Source organism: Perna viridis, chromosome 6 (genome assembly GCF_037379345.1).
Source record: "Perna viridis isolate PV_CMFRI_1.1 ecotype Kerala chromosome 6, ASM3737934v1, whole genome shotgun sequence".
NCBI lineage: Eukaryota > Metazoa > Mollusca > Bivalvia > Mytilida > Mytilidae > Perna > Perna viridis.
Window position 1 is genome coordinate 3,393,220 of NC_142450.1, and position 27,466 is coordinate 3,420,685.

The following is a 27,466-nucleotide window of genomic DNA, read 5'->3' on the forward strand; positions in this document are numbered from 1 at the left end:
ATGTATAAGATTCTGGAAAATAAAATGTGACAAAAGCTTTTTCAGCTTAAGCCCTTGAAATACATTTGTATTCCTTATTGAGTCCAACTTGTGTGGCAACTCCAAATTTGAGTTATTGGCTGTGGAAAGGCTAAATGTAGCAATTAGCACTTTTAAGCTGCTTCTAATGTGTATAATTTAAAATCTTGTAGTTTTAGAAAAAAGCTTATAATTGAAAAAAATATCCATATGATTATACTAATTAAGATATTCATTGAGTTGAGGTTGTTTGTCTCCCTATTAGAATTTTTGACCTTAAAATATAAAATGTACCAGAGAATTTTTGAAAATTAAAAGAATAACTCGCCTAATGCAATGATCTTAATGACGAAGGTACTATTATACAATGTAGTGTATGATAGATTGTGTAAAAGTTGTACTTCAACTCCTAATTATACTGAAGTTGTACTTCAACCCCTGATTGTACCGAAGTTAAACTGAACTTGTGAGTAAATGAGGCTTCAATACAAATGATAAAATGCTAAGTCTATTTTAAAATGTGCTCAATTTTTATTTTTCAAAAATGTATATATATTTAAGGTAACATTTGAATTTGCATCATTTCATTTATAATTAATACATGTTGTTGAATGATCACCTGAATATGGCTGAAATATTGCTGCTTGGGCTTTGAAACCCAACAATCATGTTATTGAATGGTTTTCCAAAATTACAAGATGATTTATTTATTTCAGAAAATGGCAGCTGTACTCAGAACAGCAAGCTTCAGAAGCCAAGTTCCCGTAGGTTACAGGACCCTCTGACTGAATTCTTCATTTCAAAACACTCGTCCATTCTCATTCAACTAATACTACTAAAACCACTAACCTTGAATGGGGTGGTGAGCCTACTTGCAAGATAATCTGGGGGGATTTCTTGTGAGGTCTTTGGCGGAAGAAGATTCAGTCTGATTCCTGGGGAAAGACAGCTACAGAATTGCATCCCACGGTTCCAAAGACAGCAAATCATCATAATTGCTGAAAGTCAGTAGACCCTTTCATAAAAAGGTTTGTTGATATTTATTGATACATAAATATAAATCAATTGGTATTCTCTATCAGCTGTTTAATATACATGTATACATGCACACTTGTTTTATTTTTGTTTTCTAAAGGATCACATGTCTGCTGTTCTCAATTAAAAGGTAATGAAGTTCTATTTTTTTATGATAGGTTGATGCAATTCTTACACAGTGGTTCTGACACTGTGGAAACACTGGTGTGGATACCAGCAGGTCAAGGTTAGTAACAATGCTGCTAAGCTTGTTTTGTCAGTTATTATATATGAATATGTTCAGTAACAGTTTATTAACTACATGTATTATTTTTTAATACCCTTCTAAGTTAGAGGTATAAGAAATTACCAAATAGATTTGTCCATCTATTCATTTTGGTAATAAACCTCTGAAATATTTTTTTTTATCATTACATCAATATCAAACTGCTAGGCAATATAAATACATGCATGCAGATGGGGATGATAGAATCAAGATTGTAATAACTGTGACAATGTTTTCCTAAGAAAGACATGGGATTAGCAGGTTTTTAAAGCATGTTTAGGCCCTCCTAAATCTTAATTTTGCTTAAAAGAGGTCATGTATGAAGATATTGAAAGTAATAAGATACAAGGAAGATAATTCTATTCTTTCATGAAGAGTAGCCAGGGTGTTCGGTGCAAGTGATTTTATAACATAAGACATTAGATTTGTAATTAAGTACATGTTCAGCCAAGTACAAACATTGTATGTGTACAAATAATGTTTTTATCTGTTATATTGTAGCATCAGATTTCCTGGCTTTTTATGACATATGTATCCATTTTCTTCTTTTAATTTATAGCTGAACCACATTGAGAAGAAGGGGGAACTGCACCTAGGTGGATTTGTGCCAGTAAGTGAAACTTAATTACAAATAATTTTTATATCACACAACAAACAATAATGATGCTTCTTGTCATACCTGACAGACTGGATCTGTGCAAACTTTGGGATGATTCCGAGGAGGGTCAGAAAATTTATTTTCAACCATATCAGGGTAATACTATTTATTTTCATTTCGCTCCATGAAGTATCTAGAAATGTCAGAAATTTTTAGTTAGGTTATACGAAATGGAAAATGTTGCTGGATAACTCAGAGCTATTTGAGAATTGCCTATGATAAAAAATTTGTCTATTGAAAAATAACGTAAATTTTCCTTGTACATATTGTTTATTGCACAAAGTGCAATAAACAAAATATGCACATGGAAAATTTGTTATTTTTCAATAGACAAAATTTTTTTCATAGCTAATTCTTATAAATTAATTTTAAAACATATTTTTATCTTTAAACATGAGAAGAGCAGCTCTGAATTTAACTGGATAGGGGCGTGTCAATATTTTTTTATCCACTGAGATATAACAAAATTATTTTAACCAATCAGATTACAGTATTTATCTCAAATTAATTCAGAATTTCACAAAATTCTTTAGGTAGAATATATACATACAGGTACCATTATTTGTCTATTGATTTTCCTAAATTAGGAATTTTTGTATCACTTACGGACTAAAGTATGGTTTTTTAGTGTCAGTGTCATTACATCACAATCTGTCTCTTGTAATCAATTTTTATGCCCCAGTCAGAGTCTTTGTAAAAATTTTAGGGTAAGATTTCTCATACATTTTAAGTCAGTTAAACATGAATCACTGTACAACTTTTGCTAGATCAATTGTATTTGGTATGCAGTTGCATTATCACTACATTACAGTTGCATATCTTTTTGATGTTTTATTGACGTTGAAATTTCATGTTAAAATTTTTAATGTTTAGTTTTTTTGATTAGGTCAGTTAACTCCTCATGCCAGGTCAATGGTATTTTGTTAAGTTGCATTAGCATCACAAAGAAAATTAAAATTCCACATCATTTTCATGTATATGCCCCTGTAGTCATGGTCTATTGATTTATTACAAACTTTAAAAGTATATGTACTTATGTATTGAATTTGTGAATTTGTAAGTGAACCTAGACAAACCAAATCATAGAAATTCACTAGTACGGGTATAATCTCGAATTACCAAACCATTATTAGGATCAAGTGCAATAATTAGGAAAAACATGAATTTGACGATTTGGTTAGGAACCAGAAATTTGGTACAAAGGTAGTGTTTTGCATGGTGAACAATTTATGCAAAAAAATGGAAAGATATGTTGCCAGTTGCTATGGCAACTGATTTTTTCTGCCAAAAATTTAAAATGCTCCCATTTGGTTGGAATTCTCAGAAACTTTAAAGCTGATTTTTACGGATCATTTCACACAAACCTAAAGTTCTCAAAACTTAAAGGGAAAGACCACCTTTGCATTAAATTAGACTCTTATGATAAATCATACCCACATAAACAAAAATAAATAACCTTAAATACAAAATGCGCTTTTATAAAATGCTCAAGGCTATGCAGAGTTTGAGATCTTTGAAATATAAGTGGATAGCCATCTTGTAGAACTCTCCTATCTGCAGGAAGACCATAGCCAGAGTTTATTTATTTTTACCAATAGATTCCGATTGGCTCGTGACGTCTCTTAGTTGGTATGGTACTTATACAAGTACTGCAAATAATGTATAAACAAAGAATATTCCGTGAATATTTCTACGATCATATTTATCTTATCACCAAAACGTGATGACTTGTCAAGCTTACAATTGCACGAAATGTTCTATAATTTTTTTTTACCAGCAACGTGAACATTCTTCGGAAGTAGCCATAAGATTTTCCTTACAATACTAGTCATCTGGCTGCAAATCCCGTTGTTCGTCAATGATGTCTGACATTTGCTTGCATGTTGTGCCTCAATTTCTTCTATTTATTTTGGGTTGAAATTATAGGGGAAAAGTCCTAAATTTGTGATTTGTCATCTATTAGATATATAGCTTTAAGTATTGAAGATAAGTTTGACTAAACAACACTTAAAAATAATTCTTTTTAATACATATAAATATCCATGTATAGATATGCAGGTAATTTGTGACTGGTCTTTATTTTTTTATATTTCTGCTAAATTTAATACATGTACTACTTAAACTGCTGAAAACGTGGTTTAAAAGATTCAGTGATTTTTCTAGCACTCGTCATTACTGTCATTGACGAAAGACTTCAGAATGACATTAATGACGAGTACTCAGGTGTTACTCCATTTTGTAGTTACATTTTGGCAATATCAATAAACTCCTCAGAGACCAATACTGAATGTAACTGTGAAATTGTCATATAACTCGCTCTGGATCCCAAAAGCACAGTTGAAATCTTGCTATATATATACCGCTGTGACATCTATGGCAACACCGCCTGCACAAAGTCCAGCGCCCTAGACCACTCGGCCAGCTAGGCTATATTAATTTGATCTGTATCAATTTGATCCGATGGAGCAGTGTCGTGAATAGTCTCGTCACATATATAGTCCCTGATTAAGTGTGAGAGTGTCCTAAAAGGATTTCTATTTTTGATGATTCTTAAAGGGTGGGGAGTTTTTTTTTTTAATCTCAGGTATATTTGCTATTTGGATTGTCTGGAAAACATGCTTACATGATAGTAAAAAAAATAATGTGCTTTACTCATATGTAATGTATATTTAAGTTTTATTTAATGTTTTTACACAGTGCTGTAAATAACAGATGATACTGAAATATCTTATGTCAGATGCAAATACTACTTTAAAAATATACCATTAAAATGGGCCTCATTTTCTCACGCTAAAGTGACTAAAGCATTCAAAATCCAGGAAAAATACCCTGGGATCTATAGAGTTCTCTCAAAATATTGTGTTACACTGGTAAACATGAATCATTTATTGTCTTCCTCTACCTTTATAACATCTTATGGATGCTAATCCTATTCCATCACCAGATGGCGTCCTTCTTCCTTGGCTGTTCGGTGATATTCCACAACATCCAGAGGTGCGCCTGCTCAGGTGATCAGTCTGAACCTGGAACTGGATGGCCTACATGATTCTGATTCTCCTGGTGTAATTGCTTTTATGTTCTTAAGTTACTGAGTGTTTTTTTCCATTTTCATTTTACCATAACTGTTCACAATTACACTGCACTTTCTCACATATTTTCTCTTTACTATAACTGTCAGGGTTCGACATTAACGGTTGCCCGATTGCCAGGGGCAAGTAAATCGCCGGTCTGGGCAAGTAAAAACGACATCAAAGTTGCCCGACTGAGCAAGTGAAAAAAATATGTGCCCAAATTACATTATTTCTGATCATCGCAGCTCTAAAACATCGAAAATTACTTCTGTATAGTTCGCCGTTCTTCCCGACCTTGCTGACCTAGATTATCATTGGATAGTTTTCTGATTTTCCCTTTGCCAAAAATAGATCGTATGATATTAATGTCGACCAATCGGATGCATCCAATTGTACATCTATTTTCGTTATCCAATTGAACATCGCGATTTATTTATGGAATTTCTTACTTTGGAAAATTGTAAGAAATCTGTATCGAAAACTTCGAAAATATGAGAGAAAAAGAGAAATAAAATTCTATCGAAGATAGTTATTGTTGTCCATTTGTTAAACTAAAGATGTGAAATAAAAACTCCTCACATGAATACTTGTAATTTCTTTGCTTCTTGTTTTACCCCTGTTAAACCACTGTCATCTGCATTATAGTTGAACAGTTTCTTCCCATCCACGTCTTATTAAACAAGGGTTTCTGGTTTAAACACTATATAGTGACACAAAGTTCTGGGCAAGTATTTCAATATTTCGGGCAAGTGAATCACATATGTCACTTGCCCGACTGGACAAGTGAATATAAAAGTTAACGTCGAACCCTGACTGTTCACTTGTACACTGTACTTTCTTTTTACTATAACTGTTCATCAGTACACTGCACTTTCCCACACATTTTCTTTCTTCCTCCAAGTCCATTGGGATGTCTCTGCACATTTCTATAATCAGTCCCTACCAATACCAAGGTCCACAATGACTGCCCTGCAAAGCCTCTTTATACAACTATTTCAAGTCACCATGGACTCCATCCTGCTGCATGCAACTTTCTACAAGTTTCTGGTACTTTGTAGTGTTTCTTTCATTAGCCGCCTTTATTTGGTCTTATAAAGGGACTGAAAATCCAACAGGACTACTTGCTTGGTTCCCTGCATGATTTGTAGGTAGAATTATACACTTCGAACTTGTACTTTGTAAAAATGATTTTGTTTTCTTGAGCATAACACCAAAGTTTTATGATACAGCCAGAAGAAACAGATGAAGTCACAGATGAAGAAACAGATGAAGACACAGATGAAGATATACAGCATGTCACAACATTGGATCAGGTAACATTAGTCTTAGATGTGTTTTATGGTATTTTGATGTGTATAGTGCGCATTTGTGTATAATGCGCAGGGTTGTTTTCCTTTAAAAGTTGATGTAAAAAACTTTTTTACCGATGTATGTATAGAACCACGAACATTACTGGCTTTATTTTATTTTTAAATAGAAGGGACCATTTCGTCTGTTTTGTGTATTAATTTCATTAAAGAATATTGTTTTTGTTACTTTTGTATTTATCTGTTTTGTCAGTGTTTATGTGTATTCATTTACTGTTCGAGTAAGAAATACGTAACGTAGACAATAGCTGAAATTGTCTTGGACATAAGTTTTGATTACCTTTGAAAGATTTCTATTGAGAGTAATCAATTTCTGAAAATTGCTAATTCTAGAAAAAGGACTGTTTTTACTACAATCAATTAAGGGGTCTGAGTGAACAATGCAAACGGTCATCAAATAGGGCATGTGTGTTGATAGCTCTGCCAAGCGTGATAATGAGATGCAGAATTTTCTCTGATGTGTGTCGGAGATACATAAAGGGTTTGTGTTAAAAAATTATAGTATTTGCACTGGATAAGGATTTTGATATTAGTTCAATGAAAAAAGGAAGTCAATATTTTCAAAAAGTAGAATATCCAATAACTATGAAGTAGAGTTATGCGTAAATAACAATATATTTTTTTAACCGACTACTTTGTCCAATGGAAATATTTTAGGGCTCTATTAGCAATGTGCCGAAGATTTTGTTATTTAGTAATTAAATTGTTTAAACTTGTGTGTATTTTAATTACTTATTTTAAATCGTTAACAAGTTGTATTCCCTATTATGGAGCTGGGGATGCAGGCATATTTTATCCTGTTTTTGCAGAATTACCTCCCGTAAGAGCAGGAATAATTTCGAAGTTTCTCTAATCGATGTTCGGATTCGGGTGCAGAAAAAAGAGGTAATTCAAATGAAAATGGAATCCCCAGCAGACAAACACAACAGTGTTTCTAAAATTTACAGGGTGTTTCATTTTGTTGGTAGGTGACATAAGGATGATTTTCATTTGTACCCCCGGGTAAAGAAAATTTATGGCAGGGTCAGAAGAATGAGAAATTCCCTTTTGACTTTCGAGATTTTCTAAAGTATCGTTGATATCGGATGGAAGACCTTGCATGTTCCAAATAGACACCGGCTACAAAGAGAGATAAATGTTGACAAAATGTTGGTCCACAAGTCGGGAATAGTCGTATACATCGTAAAGACATAATTATATACATATTATATTGTTAATCGATACACAAAAATGAAAGTATGGAGGTTGTAAACATAGTCTGCCATGTTCTTTTGGGAGGAAATAAATCAAAACCAGATTTTGTTCAAGAAGATTTTATTGACAATCAATGCTTACAAACAAGTCAACGAAAAACTTATGAAAAATCCATAAATATGCTTTGGCAGCTCATAAGTGGTCTCTGATTCAATGTTGACTCCCTCGAGGTCGTTAATTTTGGACTGATCTAAGGTCTGTAAAAATGTGTTGAAACGATGTATGGGTGTATTATACACACCCCGTGTTCTGAAGTTAGTTTCCTGGTAAAAAAAAGTGCGCACAATACACACCAAAATGCGGTTTAATATGAGTATTTATTGTATGTCATATTGTTCTTAATCTTACGGTTATGCCGCCAATGATAAAATAATTATTAGATATAAGAGTAATCAAGGGAACCAACATTATAGTGGTAATCGAAAGAATGTAATCCAGGGACAAAGACCAGACATGGAAAACAGACATACACAACAAAGAACATAAAGTAACCAAAACCATACATACAAAGCAACAAAAGCAAATGAGCAACTTGGACTCCACTAAAAACTGGGAGCATGGACCAGGTGCACCAGTAGGGTAAGCGTCCTCTGCTTTTTAATTTTTTTTTAAAGATTAAAGTATAATTTAGCTTGACAGACATGTATTCAAATTAAAAATCAATAAGCATTCTATATCACTTCTGAGTGATCATTCAATGAAAGTAATTCATACAAAAATATGCACTTACACTTCACTTACCTTTGCTGCAGGCTATATCTTTCATGTTGTGCTTGAGGGGGAAAATCGTGTTGCCAGAGTAAAGCAAGAAAGGATTTCTGCGGAAACAATGCCTCAAATGATTGGCTATCTTCACTGAAATTATGGTCCACAGATTTCAGTTATACTGCCCTTTTGTATGTAGTAAGTCTTGACTACATACCAAGGTACCCTGCTCAATGTGAAATAACCTCTCAACATGGCCCCCAGAGGATACTGGTCAATATATCACAAAGCAGGAGCAACACGATTACAGATTCTTTACATTGGTCAAGACGTAAGTAATCTTAAATTTATACAAACCTAACGAGGAAATTGGTGTCTCCCAGTCGGTTCACAACAAGTATCAAGTAGAGAGTATTTTATTTTCATGAATCCTTCCTAGTCAGATTTAAAATAAGGAAGTTGGACAAGAACTAATAGTTAAAACAAAAACTATGATCCCTTTTAGAAAGCCATAGACAGCAGTTTTGACAGGAATTGATACAAAGAATTAAATCCAGTACATTGCTAACAATTGTAATTGTAATTGTAATGTAAGAATCAGTTTTACTTATAATCCTAAGCTTAATTGATATAAAAGTGTGTACTTTATTTAGGTTTTGTGTATATTTTACAGGTCACCAGAACCAATGGATGTTTACTGAAGGTCAAGAAACAGTAAACAGAAGTTATTGTTTGAAGAACAGTTCAACCTAGTAGAAGGTTTATACTTTTCCTATTTTCCTTTTTTTATGGTGTTTATAATGATAAAAGTTGATAAAATCAAGGAAGTGGAATTTTTTTTATATTTTTTTTTTTTATATTTATAATACTGCAAAATTTGGGTATAAATGGGCAAATGGGCCAAGACCTGCCCATAAGAATTTTCTAGCAATGATTGTATTATTTGATGTTATTGTTGGCTAGATTTATTTGTTTTTATGAAAAATGATGTTTGTGTAAGGACAATTGTATGTATTTTTTTTACAGGTTTAGAACTAAAGGCTGTTAATGTGAAGGTCAACACTAAACAGTACATACATGTATCATTTTGGATAATGTATTTGGAAGTATTTCCCAGTTTATGGAAGGTACAGTACTTGTTTTAATAATATACCGTATTTTCCAGATTTCAAGTCAATGTGGAGTACAAGTCGAATTGCCTCATTTTGACCAAAATCAACGAAAAAAAGTCGAATTCGGCAGATAAATCAAGGGTCAGACATGTACATGTATATTGTAGGTGTTAGCTGTGATCTGAGTTGAGCGGTTTGTTTTTAACAGCATATATTCTAGCGATGTTACTTATGTGTTACGACATACCGTAAATGGGTATAAATTCGCATATCGAAGGACGGATAACTCTGGAACACTCAATAATGTCTTTCCAGTTAAAAAACGTATCAACTAGTGTTTGTTTATATTTTATATATTTTTACGGTTTCAAAGTTTTTATTATTTATCATGGTATTCATTCAAAATGGAAAGCAGCACTGATCAATAATCTTAAAGTTCGATTGCCGGTTTGACAGTTTGAGTGACAGCTTTCGTTGATTGCAGTTTACTCAAAATTTTGAATTAAAGCAATCAAAAGTGAACTGCACAAATCTAATGAAATGCATTGTAAATGAACATTTTTTCTTGAAAAATCCTTATAAGTGGACGATAAGTCATGGCTGACACTTTGCTGAAAAAAAAATATCGACTTATAGTCCAGAAAATACAGTATGTGCTCAGTAATTTCACATTTAATCTTAATTCAATTGTAATATGTCAATAAAGGCCACAACCCACCTTTCACATTTTGTCTGCTTAAAGTTTCCTGAGTTTTTTTTTATTCAAGGACACTGAAATATTAAAGCTTTTTGTTTTTTTGCATCTTACAGTTTTGTGAAGGGCTTGTATACAGTATATATACAGGCAGTAGCCTCACTGCTATAGGTACCCAGCAGTGATTACAGAGGTGATGCAGTCCTTCCTTATTGGTCAGGTAATTAATAAATTAGTAGGCCATGTGATCTATTGCCTTCATTTGGCGTCCACCGTCATTGTCAACTGAATGGATTTGGATGACACTTAAAACAATTGTTCCGTAGGGTATCCTGCACAAAGTTTTTGCTTTGATTTAGACTCTGGTGAAAAACAATGGCTGCCATAAATAAAATAGAAGATAGGGGTCAGACAGCAGTTTTTCGCATATATCTTCGAAACCGTTAAGCCAAATTCTGACAGGATAAAAGTATTCAGCATGATGAGAGCTATCTGAGTGGTTATTCTCACGAAAATATGTCTACTGATGTGTGAGTTATTGCCCTTTTTTTTTTGACATTTTTAGCTCACCTGGCGAGTGATGGCAATAGCTCACTTGGCATCCGTCTCCGTCGTTATTAACAATTTTTCAAAACTTTTATCCTCTGACACTACTTGACCAATTTGAACCAAACTTGGTATGAATGTTCCTTGGGGTATCCTGCATAGAATTGATGTGGGGATTTTTGATTTGTTGAAAAACATGGCCGCCATTACTAAAAATAGAACAGTCAGACAGTAGTTTTTTTTGCATATATCTCCAAAATTGTTAGTTTTAGCTAAATTTTGACTGGGTTAAAGTGTTCAGCATTATTAGATCTATCTGTGGTCAAATTTTCACTTTAATCCGATAAGCCATGTTGTAGTTATTGCCCTTTATAAACATTTTTGCTATTTTTTATGTTATTTCTTTCAAAAATCTTCTCCTCTGACACTACTTGACCAATTGGAACCAAACTTGGTTGAATGTTCCCTAGGGTATAGAACTGATGTGGGGATTTTTGATCTGTTGAAAAACATGGCTGCCGTTACAAAAAATAGAACTGGGGTCAGACAATAGTTTTTTGGATATATCTCCAAAACCGTTAGGTTTAGCCAAAGTCTTCAAGGATAAAATTTGTCTGATGATTCCTTGTAATAGTTATTGCCCTTGAAAAGAGAAAAATGGCGGTTTTTTTTTTTTTACAGTTTTCAGCTATCATCTTGAAAACTATGATAGAAATTCTTCTTAAATTTACTGCCCTTGAAAGACAAAATTCAACCAGGTGAGCAATTAAGGCTCCTGGGATCCTCTTGTTATTTGAAACTACTATTCAGAATCAGATGAAACTTTCTTTGAATGTTTCTTAGGGTATTCTGTTTCGACACAGGGAAAAGCATGCCCCCGTTACTAAAAATAGAACAGGGATCAAAAAATTTTTCTGCCAGTAATTTAAAAAAATAATGAATTGTACAAAATTTTGATGAGCTACATATTATTCCCCATCAGACGGACCTATTCCAAAATTTTCAAAATGATTTGTTGCATGATGTAGGAGTAATGGCCCGTGAAACAGAATTTTTGTCGTATTTCATGAGTACAACTTTAAAAATCTTCTCCTGAAAAAATACGACAAAATTTAATGAAATTTTGCGTTATTGTTTTTTAGGGTATCCTACACAGCACATTTTCTTCAGTCAAAAAACATATCCATCATTACTAAAAATAGAACATTGGGGTCAAAATACTATTTTTGCTATTTTGTTATTATTTCCTCCACCATAGAAGAATATTGAAGATGAGCGCCATTAATAAAATAATCTTGATATTCTGAGTAGACTGGCAACATTGAAATGTTTTTTAGGTGGCTATTTTTAAAATTGCTGGTATTTTGTGACCAAATTCACCAGTTACTAAAATCATACAAAGTAACAAAAGCAAATGAGCAACTCAGACCACTAAAAACTGGGAGCATGGACCAGGTGCACTGGTAGGGTAAATGTCCTCTGTTTTTATAGAAACTGCCGCCAAGTTGCTCATAAAAAGTTGAGTCCGGAGTAGACAAACGAGGAAAGGAAAACTTTGACCCGTTGAATAAATCAGTTTTCATGGTGCAGATGGATACACCTTAACAATCCATGAGTTCATGATGATGACTATGAAACTTCAGTAGTGATGACTTCAATCATGCTAAACATATTTCGGATGAGAGCCAGTAAAGGAGCACATTTTGTTCCCATTGGAATGCTGACGGTTTGTTGAAAAACACCAACAAACACGTCCACCACACTGGACAAATATGTTGTTGATTAAAAATTCCACCATTTTGTAAACATCTTCCTCTGTATATTTAGAAGATGATTCGGAATTATTTCTTACAAAGTACGAGAAATCTCTACCAAGAACTATATATTTGTATCTAGGTGTACCATCGTTTTTGGAAAAACAACGATGTATAATGTTTTTAAGTCAGGATTTTAACTGAGTATGGGGAATAGAAGTATACAGTGTTGAAAAATCATAGGTTTTAATGCTATTATATTCAGATAATAGTCTTGAAAGTCTGCCACTTCCCGGCTAAATTTTATAATATCTTTGATTTCAATAATATTTGGTTTATATAGTAAGCATGGTCTCCTCAGTTGAATGATGTTGATGAAAATTCAGTGTAACATTATTTAATCCACTGAGACATATTTGGACTCAATAAAATTTTAACAAATTTTGCAAGAGTTATGGAATTTGGGTGACATCAACACTAGGGACATGTTGCTATGTCTTGCAGTACTAAGCAAATACAAGTGATCTTTTGAAAATTTCTAAGATTGACTCCTGAAATTACATACATTGTATACATAAGAAACTTCATATATCTGTTCTTCAGTGATTGGGAAGGATTTTTTTATGATGGGACAATGGCCCCATCCCTGACAATTTCATGGGGCCATTTTAGATTTGAAGGGGCCATTTTGTTCAGATTTACCATTTTTTAAAGAAATTCAACGAACGATCGACATCGCTAACTTTATCATATTACGTAACATAAAAGATGTAAAAATTTCATCAAAATCGGGTAGGGTTTATCAAAAAGTTTGATTGAAAATACTTAGAACATTTAGAAGCATTATTTTCAATATTAACCTTTAATTCAAGTTCATTTTATTTGTTTATATTCTTTCGGTTTACGATCGTTTCATTTTGCCGAGGGATATCAACATAGGCCAATACCGAGACCCCAAATGCGGGAAAATGGTAATACAGTTCCAAGAATCGTACGACAACAATCAATTTCATTGGCTAAAGCCGCTTGTACAAATTTATCCTCCAATCAGATCGGCGATTTATTTTTAAAGTCTATTTTTAATCGGGGGAAAAGCGCGATTTCATGTCATTTTAAAAATAATACAAAAGATTATGACGCAAAACGGAACAGAACAGGAATAATACCGATCAATAAAAGAACTTTAAGGGCGCACTACGGCGCTTTCTGATTGTGCTTTGATGCGCCATTTTCGATACAAATGCGCAAATTGCGCATTGCGCATGGCCTTCCCAACCACTGGTTCTTATTGGCTTATCTCAATGATAAACTTTTTGTAATTTCAGAACAGCTTTACTCAGAACAGCAAAACTTCCAGCTGAAGCCCAGGACATTCGGAAACTGGTTCTTGATCTAATTTTTTCTTTTTGGGGATTTTTTGGGAGGGAAGTAAATATTCAAAATCCATTAAAATTTGTCTTCCATAATATCATTCAACCCTAACAACCTAACAAGTACTAAAAAATACTCATAAAACTAATGTAACTCACATTTAACCCCTTACTAACTCCTGAATGAGAGGGAGACTTCTTGCAAGAAATCTGGGGGGATTTTTTGTGAGGCCTTTGGCATATCTATCTTTGGCGGGGGTAATCAGTGGATGTCTGTCCTTGGGGAAAGATCACAAAAGATAGCTCCAGTTTGTGTAAAGTCAAATCATCAGAAGGTATGTATATTATTTTATAAAGAAACAGATCAGATACGCTTTTAGCTCACTTAGCCCAAAGGATTATATCTCCAAAATCATTAGGTTTATCAAAATTTTGACATAGATCTCATCAGGCTTAACACTTTTACTATGATGAGATCTATCTTGTAAAATTTTCATGTAAATCTGTTAAGCCATGTTGGAGCCTTTTTTAATGTTTTTTTTTTCGCTATTTTGATGTTATTAAATTGAAATAATCTCCTGACACAACTTTACCAATTAGAACCAAACTTGCTATGGATGTTCCTGAAGGAATTCTGCATAGAACTATATGGAGATGTATGATCCCATAAAAAAATATGGCCATCATTTTTCGCACATATGTTTAAAACTGTAAGGTTTTTTGAAAATCCGGCCTTGGTGAAAGTTTCAACATGATCAGATCTATCTATGTTTTTATTCTAAAAATAAATCTTAATTCGCTTTACATTATTGCTTTTACCTCCCACTTTTTGTTGTAGTAATCAGTTTGTTTGTTTTTTTGTTGGGGTTTAACGTCCGAGCAGCAATATTTCAGCTATATTCAGACGATGAACATGAAATGGATGATAAAATGAACATGAAATGATGATGAAATGAAAAAGGGATGGGACACAAGGGGGTCGACAAATTTTGATTGTCACTGGAAATAGGGAGAGGTGGGTAGGGTCGGGCAATTTAGCCTCCTGCGGCGGAGCCCTATGGTACCTACTCCGGGAGAATACCACAGTAGGGTTCTGTAACGTGTAAGGAACGTGGCACTTTCCCAACACGGTGCACCACTATGGTTTGCGGTCAGGTTTTCCGTATTATAGCCCGACAACCCCAGCATGTAACACGCCAGGGGTACCCCATTCCACCACCTGGGGCACACATCCCAGTTGCTCTGTGGGCAGAGCGCCCTAGCCTCTGGCTAGGGTTCTGAGCACTATTTAGTCGCCTTTTACGACAAGCTTAGCACTGCTGCAGGCCTATTCTTTTAACACCCGGACCTGTAGTAATCAGAAAATTAGGTGAATCCTATGGGGATGCCCCCTTTTATATTTCTGAACTACACTTATTTGGTCACTGCAGATGTTTCTAGAAAAGCAGAGGACGCTTACCCTACCGGTGCACCTGGTCCATGCTCCCAGTTTTAAGTGGATTACGATTTGCTTTTGTTACTTTGTATGTATGAATTTAGTTACTTTGTGTTCTTTGTTGTGTATGTCTGTTTTCCATGTCTGGTCTTTGTCCCTGGATTACATTCTTTTGATTACCGCTATAACCTTGGTTCCCTTGATTACTCTTTCGCTAACTGATGAAAGAGAAATGTTTTTTTGTCCCCTTTTGGCAAATGCCTAAAGGAACTTAGATTTGCACTCCGTCAGTCTGTCAGTCCATCACTCACACTTTTTTTTTTGTAATGCCTTATCCAATTGATTTCATATTTGGTATATAGTCTTATCATGACAAGTTAAGTTCGAATGATGTTACGGTTGAATGATTTTTACAGAAATTGTGTCCCTTGGATATAGAAAATTTCATTAAAGTTTATGTTTTCCAGACTTTCCTTTGTAATGCCTCATCCAATTGATTTCATATTTGTTAGCTAGTCTTATCTTGACAAGTTACAAATTAAATTTAAATATCATTGCCTAAAATGGTTTATATGGAACTTGTGGCCCTTTGACATAGAAAATTACATAAAATTTTATGTTTCATCATTTTGATGCAAATTGCTGCTGTCATTCTAGAGTTATTTGCCCTTTAATTCATAATAACGAAGTTTTTTTCAACTTTCCAGGTGATAGAAAGAGAATGTCTTTATGCAGCTTTCTGTAATGCAAAAATGTTATTACTGTAAAATGAAGCTCAGGTTTGATTTTGATGGAATTTGCTTTTGCTGTTCAAGAGTTATTTTCTCTTGATTGTTAAAAAATAACACCATCCATTTTAGTTCACATACATGTATATAAAAAAAATCTCACAAAGGCAATGAGTTCAAAGGCCGAAAGGGGACACTGTGTTGCATCAGCAATACTGTCAGAATGCTTGCTTCAATATGAAACGCAGTTAATTCTGGTTAATTATTTACTGCATGCAACAGGATGTATTCCCATTTATTCTTGCCTATTTTATTGTTTTCAGTCAATTAAAAGAAAAGCCACCATTGGTCAGGAGGAGGTGAAATTAAATAAACTGCAGGTTAAAAGCAGTAGAGATAAGCCTTGGTGAAAAAATGTTAAAATGAAGTAAGCTGCTGGTCAAAAGCAGTGGAAAGAAGCCGTAGGTAAAAAATGGTGGAATGAAATAAACTGTATGTCAAAAAGTGGTCACTTGAGCAGGACTTGGGAGCCAGGAACCAAGTTATTTTATGATCAGAATTGTGACATTAGAATTGACAAGTTAATCTGATGATGAGAAAGGGACAAAAGAACCCCAAAAAAGAGGAAAAAAGGAAGAAATCTGTAGGTCAAAAATGGTTGAAATGAAATAAACCAAAAAGCAGTGGCAAGAAGCCTCCGGTCAAATAGTGGCTACTGGAGCATGAACTTGGAGGTCAAAAACCAAGTTAATTTGTGATCAGAACTAAGACAATAGAATAAACATTGTTAACTGATGATGATGATAAATGTACAAAAAGAAAAATAGAAAATACAGATCAAAAGACAAATGAGGAAGATTCATAGCATGTCACCACGTTGGATCAGTTAACATTAGTCTTAGAAGTGTTCTGTAAAATGTGAGTACATATTGTATGTTATATTGTACTTACATTTGGTTATGTTGTCAAATCTTATTTTGATTTTTTCTCCTCATAAAGCAAGTTTTTGTTTTAATAATTGTGAAAGGAAGACAGTAATTAAGATTAAAGTTTATATTAAAAAATAAATTTTCTATTGCACTTCTGAGTTGTCATTCAGTGAAGCAAACAAACAAAAGTGCACTTCCACTTCACTTTAATTTGCTGCAGGCTATATCTTCCATGTTGTGCTTGAGGAGGGAAATTGTGTTGCCTGAGTAAAGCAAGGAAGGATTTCTGCAGAAATAATTTCTCAAATGATTGGCTATCTTAAAATAAGGAGGTTGGACAAGAACTAATGGTTAAAAAAAAACCATGATCATGGTTTAGAAAGCCATAGACAGCAGTTTGGCTGCCAAATGCAACTGTAATGTAACAATCTGTTTTGCTTATAATCCTAATTGTAATTTATACAACCAAAAAAGTATACTTTATTAAGGTATTGTGTATATTTCAGAGGTCACCAGAACCAATGGATGTTTACTGAAGATCAAGAAACAGTAAACAGAATTTATTGTATGGAGAACAGTTCAACCTAGCAGAAGGTTTCTACCTTACCTATTTTCCTTTTTTGATAGTGTTTATAATGATAAAAGTTTTTTTGAAATCAAGGAAGTGTAGATATTTATATCAATAATACTGCAATGGTGGACCCCCTTCTTTCAAATATTTTGTTCATTTTGTGCAATTGTGCAAAATTTGAGCATAAATGGGAAAATGGGACCCCTCCAAGACCTGCCCATGTACGTCATATTTATTTGAGGTAAGTCCTAAACATAAATAAACCCATAGAATGTTCTAGCAATGAATGTATTATTTTATAAGATGTAATTTGTTGGCTTGATTTATTTGTTTTTTTTAGCTCAACTGGCTGAAGGCCATGTGAGCTATTGCCATCACTTGGCGTCCGTTGTCGTCGTCTTCTGTCATCGTCGTTAACAATTTTTCAAAAAAAGTCTTCTCCTCTTACACTACTTGACCAATTGGAACCGACCTTGGTATGAATGTTCCTTGGGATATCTTGCATAGAACTGTTGTGGGGATTTTTGATGTGTTGTAAAACATGTTCGCCATTACTAAAAATAGAAGTCAGACAGTAGTTTTTCGCATATATCTCCAAAACTGTTAGGTTTAGCTAAATTCTGACAGGGTAAAACTGTTCAGCATGATGAGATCTATCTTTAGTCAAATTTTCATTCTAATTCATTAACCCATGTTGGAGTTATTGCCCTTTATAAACATTTTTTGCTATTTTTTATGTTATTTATTTAAAAAATCTTCTTCTCTGACACTATTAGACCAATTGGAACCAAAGTTGGTATGACAGTTCCTTCGGGTATCCTGCATTGAACTGAGTGTTGGGATTTTTGATTTGTCTAAAAAAACATGGCCGTCGTTACTAAAAAAAATAGAACATAGGGGTCAGAAAATAGTTTTTCGCATGTATCTCCAAAACCGTTAGGTCTAGCCAAATTCTGACTGTGTTCAGCATGATGAGATCTATCTGTGGTCACTTCTTCATTGTAATCTGTGAAGCCATGCTTTTGCCCTTTTTTTATGTTTTTTTTTTTTGTTGTTGTTTTTAATGTAATCTCTTTCAAAAATCTTCTCCTTTGTCACTATTGAAGTTGGTATGAATGTTTCTTTGGGTTTCCTGCATAGAACTGATGTGGGGATTTTTGATATTTCGAAAAACATGGCCGCTGTTACTAAAAATAGAACAAAGGGGTCAGACAGTAGTTTTTTGCATGTATCTCCAAAACAGTTAGGTTTAGCAAAATTATTTCTATAGTTGAAATGACCCTTATTATAAGGCCTTCAAAAGTCCTCAGGGAATAAAGTTGTCAGGTGACTCCTTGTAAGAGTTATTGCCCTTGAAAGATGACAGGTTTTTTTTTTTACAGTTTTCAGCCAATATCTTGAAAACTATAATAGATAGAAACTTTCTATCGCTGAAATGATCTTATGATAGTCCTACCCAAGTCTTCTTGAATCAAAATTGTTGGACAACTCTTTGTTAAATTTATTGCCCTTGAAAGACAAGAAAAAAAAGGTGAGCCATTCAAGCTCCTGGGAGCCTCTTGTTTTGAAAAAAAGTGTTTGTGTAAGGACAATTGTATGTACTTTTTTACAGGTTAAGAACAAAGGCTGTTTATGAGAAGGTCAACACTAAACAGTACATACATGTATCATTTTGGAACATGTATTTTAAGTATTTCCCAGTTTATGGAAGGTACAGTACTTGTTTTAATAATATATGTGCTCAGTGATTTCACATTTAATCATAATTCAATTGTAATATGTCAATTAAGGCCAATACCTACCTTTCACATTTTGTCAGCTTAAAGTTAGAAGTTCATGTAAATAATTTCAAAGTCGGTATATATGAAATTCAGCACGAGTTGTTCCACTTATGTATAGATTAAACATCAGGAGTTATTATTATTACACTAAACTTAATTGTTTATCTACTTAACTGTTTACAGCTAGGTTTGCATTTGTTTGGATGGAATGTGAAACCTAGGTAAAGTTTCCTGAGTTTTTTAGCTCACCTAGCCATAGGCCATGTGAGCTATTGCCATCACTTTGTGTCCATTGTCATTAACAATTTCTCCTGAAACTACTGAATAGATTTGCATGAAACTTATAATGACTGTTCCTTTGAGTATCCTGCCCAAAATGACCTTTTGGATTTTTGATCTATTAAAAACATGGCCGCCATCACTAAAAATAGAACATAGGGGTCAGGTAGCAGATCTTTGCACGTATCTCCAAATCCGTTAGGTTTAGCCAAATTCTGACATCGGGTATAAGTATTCAGCATGATGAGATCTATCTGTGGTCAAAGTTTAGTGAAAATCTGTTGATCCATGTTATTGCCCTTATTGGAAGTTTTTTGCTGTTTTTAATGTTATTACTTTCAAAAATCTTCTTCTCAAAAACTACTGCACAAAGTTCAATTGAAGTTGATATTTTTGTTTTTTAGGGTATCCTTAACAAAATGACTTTAGATTTTTGATCGGGTAAAAAACATGGCCGCCGTTACTGAAAATAGAACATAGGGGTCAGAGAGCAGATTTTTGCATATATCTCCAAAACCGTTAGCTTTAGCCAAATTTTGACATCAGGTAATAGTTTTCAGCATGATAGAACATAGGGGTCGTACAGTAGTTTTTTTGCATATATCTCCAAAACCATCTTTTGCGGGGGTAATCAGTGGATGTCTGTCCTTGGGAAAAGATAAAATAAGATAGCTCCAGTATAAGTAAAAGTTAAATCATCGGAAGGTATATATATATAGTATAAAAATGAAAATTTGCAGGTCAAAAGCAGTGGAGAAAAGCAGCTGGTCAAAAACTGGTAATTTCAGCAGGACTTGGAAGTCAGAAACCCAAGTTAATTTATGATCAGAATTGTGACATTAGAATTGACAAGTTAATCTGATGATGAGAAAGGGACAAAAAGAAAGAAAAGGAAGAAAACTGTAGGTTTAAAGTGGTGAAATGGAATGAACTGCAGGTCAAAAGCAGTGGAGAGAAGCCTCCGGTCAACAAGTGGCTACTGGAGCATGAACATGGAGGTAAAAAAACAACTTATTTTGTGATCAAACTAAGACAATTGAATAAACATTGTTAAGTGATCATTGTACAAAAAAAAATACAAAATAAAGATAAAAAGACAAATGAAGAAGATACACAGTATGTCACCATGTTGGGTCAGTTAACATTAGTCTTGGAAGTGTTTTGTAAAATGTGAGTACATTTTGTATGTGATATTGTGTTTATATTTATTTTTTTCCACAAAACAAGTTTTTGTTTTAATTGATAATGAGAAAACAATCATTAAGATTAAAGTTCATATTGAAAAAATAAATATAAAATAACAGATATGTATTCAAATAAATGTTCTTTATCACTTTTGAGTTGTCATTCAATGATGCAATCAAAAAACAATAAAATGCACTAACACTTCACTTTAATTTGCTGCAGGCTATATCTTCCATGTTGTGCTTGAGGGGGAAAATCGTGTTGCCTGAGTAAAGCAAGGAAGGATTTCTGCCGACACAATACCTCAAATGATTGGCTATCTTCACTGAAATTATGGTCCACAGATTTCAGTGATACTGCCCTTCTGTATGTAGTAAAGCTTAACTACATACCAAGGTACCCTGCTCAATGTGATATAACCTCTCAACAAGGCCTCCAGAGGATACTGGTCAATATATCACAAAGCAGGAGCAACACGATTACAGATATTTTACATTGGTCAAGACGTAAGTAATCTTTCATTTATACAAGCCTAACAAGGACATTGGTGTCTACCAGTCTGTTCACAATAAGTATCCAGTAGAAAGCATTTTATTTTCATGAATCCTTCCAAGTCAGATTTAACATTACGAGGTTGGACAAGAACTAATGGTTTAAAAAAATCTATGATCTTTGTTTAGAAAGCCATAGAAGAAGTTTAGACAGAAATTGATACAAAGAATTAAATTCTGGTTGCAGAATTAAATCCAGTACATTGCTACCAAATGCAATTGTAATGTAACAATCTGTTATATTTGTCATCCTAGGCTTATTATATATAACCAAAATTGTGTACTTTATTTAGATATTGTGTATGTTTTACAGGTCACCAGAACCAATGGATGTTTACTGAAGGTCAAGAAACAGTAAACAGAATGTATTGTATGAAGAAAAGTTCAACCTAGTAGAAGGTTTCTACTTTTACTCTGTTCTTTTATTGATACTGTTTATAATGATAGTTTTTTTTAATATCCAGGACGTGTAGATATTTTTATATTAACAATACCATAATGGAGGTTCAGAGGTGTTACTACCCCCTTTTACCCCTGCTCAAAAGGAGAGTGAGGTATACTGTTTTACCCTTGTCTGTGTGTTTTGAACCCTTTTTTTCTGTCACAGTTTTTACGATGTACAGTGCCATTGCTCTTAGAATTGTGTTTATTTTGTACAAAGAATGGGCAAATAACAGCCTGAAAACACCCAAAGATCTGCCCATTTACCAGATGACAGTTTTAAACATTAAGATTTGATAGAGATCATGAATTTTCCAGCAATGTATTATTTTATGAGGTGTAATTTTGTCAGCTTGAATTATTTGATTGTGTAATTTTTACAGGTAAAGAACTAAAGGCTGTTTATGTAAAGGTCAACACTGAACAGTACATACATGTATCATTTTGGAACATGTATTTGGAAGTATTTCCCAGTTTATGGAAGGTACAGTTGTTGTTTTAAAAATGAATTCTGCCTTGATAAAAATAAAATTGAACAATGTTCCACAGCATTTGATTTTTATGGGGCATTTATTTGCAGAATATGGATTGGCTCAAAGATGTATCACCTAGGTATATTTTTCTGCTATTTTAAAGTAAAAGACACTGAAAATAATACACAATACTATTCAGGCTGGGTTTGTATATTTTTATACACCCACAAACAAAGTTTAAAGGGGGTGTATACAAATCACTCTGTCTGTCCATCCGTCCGTCTGTCCACATTTCTTGTAAGCACAACTAAACCAATCAAGGGAGGAAGGTTGGGTATCACATGTAGATGAGCATGAAAGGTAATAAAGATAATCCAAGGACCTAGATTCGAGCAGAAATTGAAAGGGCAGGGGCAAAACTCAGGCATGGCAAAAAAAAACCACCCACAACAAACATAAAATAACCAAAATTTATATAAAGGAACAAAAGTATATGAGCAACACAGACTCCACTAAAAACTGACAGCATGGACCACATGCACTGATAGGCAAAGCATCCTCAGCTTTTCTAAGACAAGTTGAACAAATCGATTTTGATGGTGCAGATGGATACACTGTATTGATTCAGAAGTTCATGGTGCAGGAAAGTCATAACTCTCAGATTTCTCCAAAGGGAGATAATTCAAATCAAGGGCAAAACCTCATAGGCCTAACTCCACCTGAACTTCTCAAGGGATATTTTTATATGAAGGCTGGGTCTCATATGCAGATAGGCATGAAGGAATATAATTATTGTTGGATGAAGCCAAAGGAGATAATCCAACAAATGTCTAACACTATTCTTTTTGTGAGCTTGCTCACATATTTCTAGTTAAAAATACTCTTTGTCAAATGCAAATTATTCAAGGGCAATGAAAAATTAGCTCTTTGTTTTGTGCTCTTTCAGTTTTGTGAAGGGCTTGTATACACAAACAGGCAGTAGCCTCACTGCTATAGGTAACCAGCAGGAATTACAGAGGTGATGTAGTCCTTCCATATTGGTAAGGTAAGTAATAAATTTTAAGTTTGAAGGTAATCATATATCACCATTAACCCTGTCCAAGAATCTAGTGCATCTGCCAAAGACAAATGCACCACCTTTATTGCTCCATTGTTTGAATCTTTCCATCTGAGTTTCTCTACATTTTACAACCTTTTGAATACATTTCCTCTGAAATCACGTTGATTGAGGTAAAATGGCAGATCACATATTTGAGAAATTTTAATCAATGGAACAAACTTGACTTTAGATAGGAATTAAATTTCAAAGCTCTTGAATACTTATAGCTGTAGCAAGGATGGGGAAAAACACGAACGAGCGATTTTTTATAAGAGTACCCTGGTAGCTAAATTGCTGCTTGATTCTCGGACCTATCGAGCAATACTTGAATACTCAAGTATTCCTTGACATCTCTAGTTATTATATACATAAATTTCAAAGCAACTGAATACTTATAGCAGATGTACCTTTTCTAATATGCTTTTCTCTATGATAAACTTTTTGTGATTTCAGAACAGCTTTACTCAGAACAGCAAAACTTCCAGCTGAAGCTCAGGACATTCGGAAACTGGTTCTTGATCTAATTTTTTTCTTTTTGGGGATTTTTTGGGAGGGAAGTAAATATTCAAAATCCATTCAAATTTGTCTTCCATAATATCATTCAACCCTAACAACCCTAACAAGTACTAAAAAATACTCATAAAACTAATGTAACTCACATTTAACCCCTTACTAATTCACATGCACTTAACCCTGAATGAGAGGGAGACTTCTTGCAAGAAATCTGGGGAGATTTCTTGTGAGGACTTTGGCATATCTATATTTGGCGGGGGTAATCAGTGGATGTCTGTCCTTGGGGAAAGATCACAAAAGATAGCTCCAGTATACATAGTCACAACTTCAGAAGGTATGTATACTAATGTACAATGAAAGAGGTCATACATGCTTTTAAGCTCATGTAGCTCAAAGGATTATTTCATTATTGCATCTGTTGTCAACTTTTCACATTTGGCTAAATTACATGAAAACCCCTTGACTAACTTGGCAAATAAGATATATGCAGGATCCACTTTTGGTTCGTCTTGATTAAACAAGATGGTCTCCAGAGACTATTTAAGCTTCTGATCGGCCAATTTTCAAAGATCAACTCCTCAGAAATCACATGTGCCAAACTTGATAGGGTTAATGACCTGAATGCTTTGTACAAAGGTCCACTTTTTGTGTGGCTTGAGTGGCTCATCGGGTGGCTGTGGCCACTGAAAGTCACTGAAAAACGATATATCTTTGCGTTCTTTTAGCCAGTGGAGACCATACTTGGCAGAAATAATAAAAGGGACATCTTAGATGATTTTTGTTAAATTTGATTTAACAAGATGGCTGCCAGAGGCTGTATTAGTTTTTGATTGGCCAATATATATCTCCAAAACTATAAGGTTTATTAAAAGTTTGTGGTTAATTTTTCATGTAAATCTATTAAGCTATGGTGGGAGTTATTGCCCTTTTTTTTATGCTTTCACTATTTTATTATTTGTTGATTATAACAGTAAATATTCATATTCTTCCTTGTCTGTTTTATTTCTTTTTATTTTTTTTCAGTCAATTACAGGAAAAACACACTGTGGGTCAAAAAGCGGTGAAATGAAATAAACTGCAGGTCAACAAGTGGCAAGTGGAGCATGAACTTGGCGGTCAAAGAACGAGTTAATTTGTGATCAGAATTAAGACACTGGAATTGACATTGTTAAATGATGATGATCAATGTACAAAAAAGCAACAAAAAAATAAGATAAAAGACAAATGAATTCAAAAGTTCAGAAAAGTAAAGCAATAGAAACAGAAGAGAAAAGAAGGAAAAAAGATATTTTTTACATTATTTTTTGGTTATTGATCCTTTAGTATCAAAATACCTTATGTTTCTGGTTCATGCCAGGAACTTTCCTACTGTTTCTGAACACTACACAAAAATATAATTCTTTTATATCATTGAATACATCTTTGTAACCTGTAAATATGTTTCTAGCAATCATTAAGCTCAGCAAGACATAGTCTATGTTTCTGGCACTTATTCAGCTCAATAAGATCAATAACTCAGCAAGACCTAGTCTAAATATGTTTCTGGCAATTATTCAGCTCAATATGATCTTGTCTAAATAATCTCTGACAATTGTTTAGCTCAAGCTCAATAATGAGCTTCAATAGTCTTCAAATGAGATGAAGATTTGAAGGACTCCTTTCAGCCTTGAAAGATGTTTAAATCTCCATCCTATCATTAATGTTTTATGATTAATAAACAGGGAGTTCAAGCAAGTAAAATTTGTGGGAACATTCAAATTGATAAAAAGTGTCTAGTTATGAAAATCTTATATTGATCATGGGAATTATTTTCTTTGGGCTGAAATTGGTTCCATGTAAGTATATAATTACAGTGTGGGATAATACTACGTTGAAATAGTAATAGATGTGACTGCAAATTAAATTTTGGACAGGTTTTTTAAAAAAAAAATTGAGCAAAAGGTGAAATGGAACAAGATTTGTAAATGTGTGTGAAGTTATAATTATTGTTATTGTTATTGTTGTTGAAGTTATTGTTATATTTCTGTTATTTTTTTTTTCCAAGGCGTAGGACTTGAACGCCTACTCTGGAGGCGGTGTCGGCATTACCTCGAGTCACAGGTTTCCATCACTTTTTTTTAAAAATCTAATTGTTTTTTAGCGTTGGTTTTTCCTGGGTGGCATTCATCGCCAATGAAAGAGTGTATTTTCATTCATGAATTCATTAATTTTCATGAACAACAAAAAAAGAAAAAAGAAAGAAACACAAAAAAGGGAAAAAAATAACGAAGAGAAGATATAATTATTTTTTTGCTCCTTTAACTTAAAACTTTATTATCAAATTTCATAGCCACCTTGTCATGGGGGAACTGTTTTGACAGACGGAGATTGGGCAAAGGCAAACTACTGCTGCCTTAACCAATCAGTCTCAGGTAAATGGGACTCATTAACCTTGCAAGGTAGCTGATCTAAGTGGAATGAAGCTATTTTTTCAGCATATTTTATCAATTTTACTATTTTAGCATAAGTTGTAATTACACTTGAACTTGGTTCATACATATTGTAGTAATCTAAAAAAAAAAAAAAAAAAGCATTGTTTCTTTTTTCCCTGCATTTTGTGATGAATTTATCGAATAGCAATTAAAAATGTATATGGAATGTTAGTTTGTTTAATAACAACAAATAAATTATCATTGACTGAAACTGTTACCTTTTTAGTTTGTTTATAGCCAATCAAGATGAACTGAAAAGGAACAAATCTACTATGTTGAATTTATGTCGGGTATCCACTAGTTTAGACTTCACATTGCTTCTATTCAAACTTTTTTGCATGTTTCTTTCTTAAAATTTCATTGCTGGATTGATTTTACCGGTCTAATTTAAATTTTAAAAGAAAAATAGCATTACACAATATGACATGCCACAACCATAGGACATGTCATATACATATTCTTCCTTGAAGGTGTACTTCCATGGATGTGTAGAATTAACTTGCTATGTCATGTTAATAATGATTGGACATTCACTTTATGTAGCTATAGGTTAGCTTGGTAAAATTCTGGGCTCTCAGTTTTTTTGTTTTGTTTTGTTTTTTTTTTTTTTTTGATTAACAGAAACCGACAGTGTGGTGTGTCAGTTACATGGATGGCCCTATTTTAAAAATGGTAGGGGCCATAAACTAAAAAATTAAATAGACGCAATCATTAATTAATATTTAGTAAAATCATATCAAAATTTCATAACAATTAGACAACCATAACCATAAAGTCATCGCACGAAAATTAAGTGAATATGGACGACGACGACACGGACGCCGCCGACGATGACGACGCTGTCAGCACTATTTCGGTAACTATTATATTAAACACACACACACACATATATATATATATATATATATATATATATATATATATATATATATATATATATATATATATATATATATATATACAGAAATTCTTATGAAACAAAAATAAAATACTGGTATATAAAGGACTTCAAGGCTAAATCCATCGGTACTGACTCAAATTTAACACTTCAAAATCAAACTTTCAACTAAATCTTGTATCAAACAATTTTATCTAATTCTAAATAGTCACATTCATAAGTAGTCTGAAAAATGTGTCCTTGGAGGAAAACTATACTTGTTA

General features: G+C 33.5%; 1 protein-coding gene across 3 annotated transcripts; it reads left to right on the forward strand.

Moving 5' to 3' along the window:
- The first annotated feature begins 926 nt into the window (after window positions 1-926).
- On the forward strand, window positions 927-26,516 carry LOC148613239 (uncharacterized). Of its 3 annotated transcripts, XM_088586512.1 has the most exons (19): window positions 927-1,046; window positions 1,212-1,279; window positions 1,878-1,928; window positions 6,277-6,360; window positions 8,421-8,704; window positions 9,047-9,132; window positions 9,400-9,500; window positions 10,296-10,399; window positions 13,805-14,184; window positions 16,336-16,930; window positions 17,448-17,535; window positions 19,125-19,223; window positions 20,313-20,570; window positions 20,980-21,263; window positions 21,622-21,707; window positions 22,133-22,233; window positions 23,169-23,267; window positions 23,775-24,168; window positions 24,858-26,516. In XM_088586512.1, the coding sequence occupies exons 18-19, from the start codon at window positions 24,003-24,005 to the stop codon at window positions 24,896-24,898; spliced, it is 207 nt and encodes a 68-aa protein (XP_088442638.1). In that variant the 5' UTR covers window positions 927-1,046; window positions 1,212-1,279; window positions 1,878-1,928; window positions 6,277-6,360; window positions 8,421-8,704; window positions 9,047-9,132; window positions 9,400-9,500; window positions 10,296-10,399; window positions 13,805-14,184; window positions 16,336-16,930; window positions 17,448-17,535; window positions 19,125-19,223; window positions 20,313-20,570; window positions 20,980-21,263; window positions 21,622-21,707; window positions 22,133-22,233; window positions 23,169-23,267; window positions 23,775-24,002; the 3' UTR covers window positions 24,899-26,516. The 3 variants fall into 3 exon arrangements, with proteins under 3 accessions (XP_088442638.1, XP_088442639.1, XP_088442637.1); XM_088586513.1 differs by lacking the exon at window positions 19,125-19,223; XM_088586511.1 differs by lacking the exons at window positions 927-1,046; window positions 1,212-1,279; window positions 1,878-1,928; ... (6 more) ...; window positions 16,336-16,930; window positions 17,448-17,535 and adding an exon at window positions 17,547-17,753.
- The last annotated feature ends 950 nt before the right edge of the window (window positions 26,517-27,466 follow it).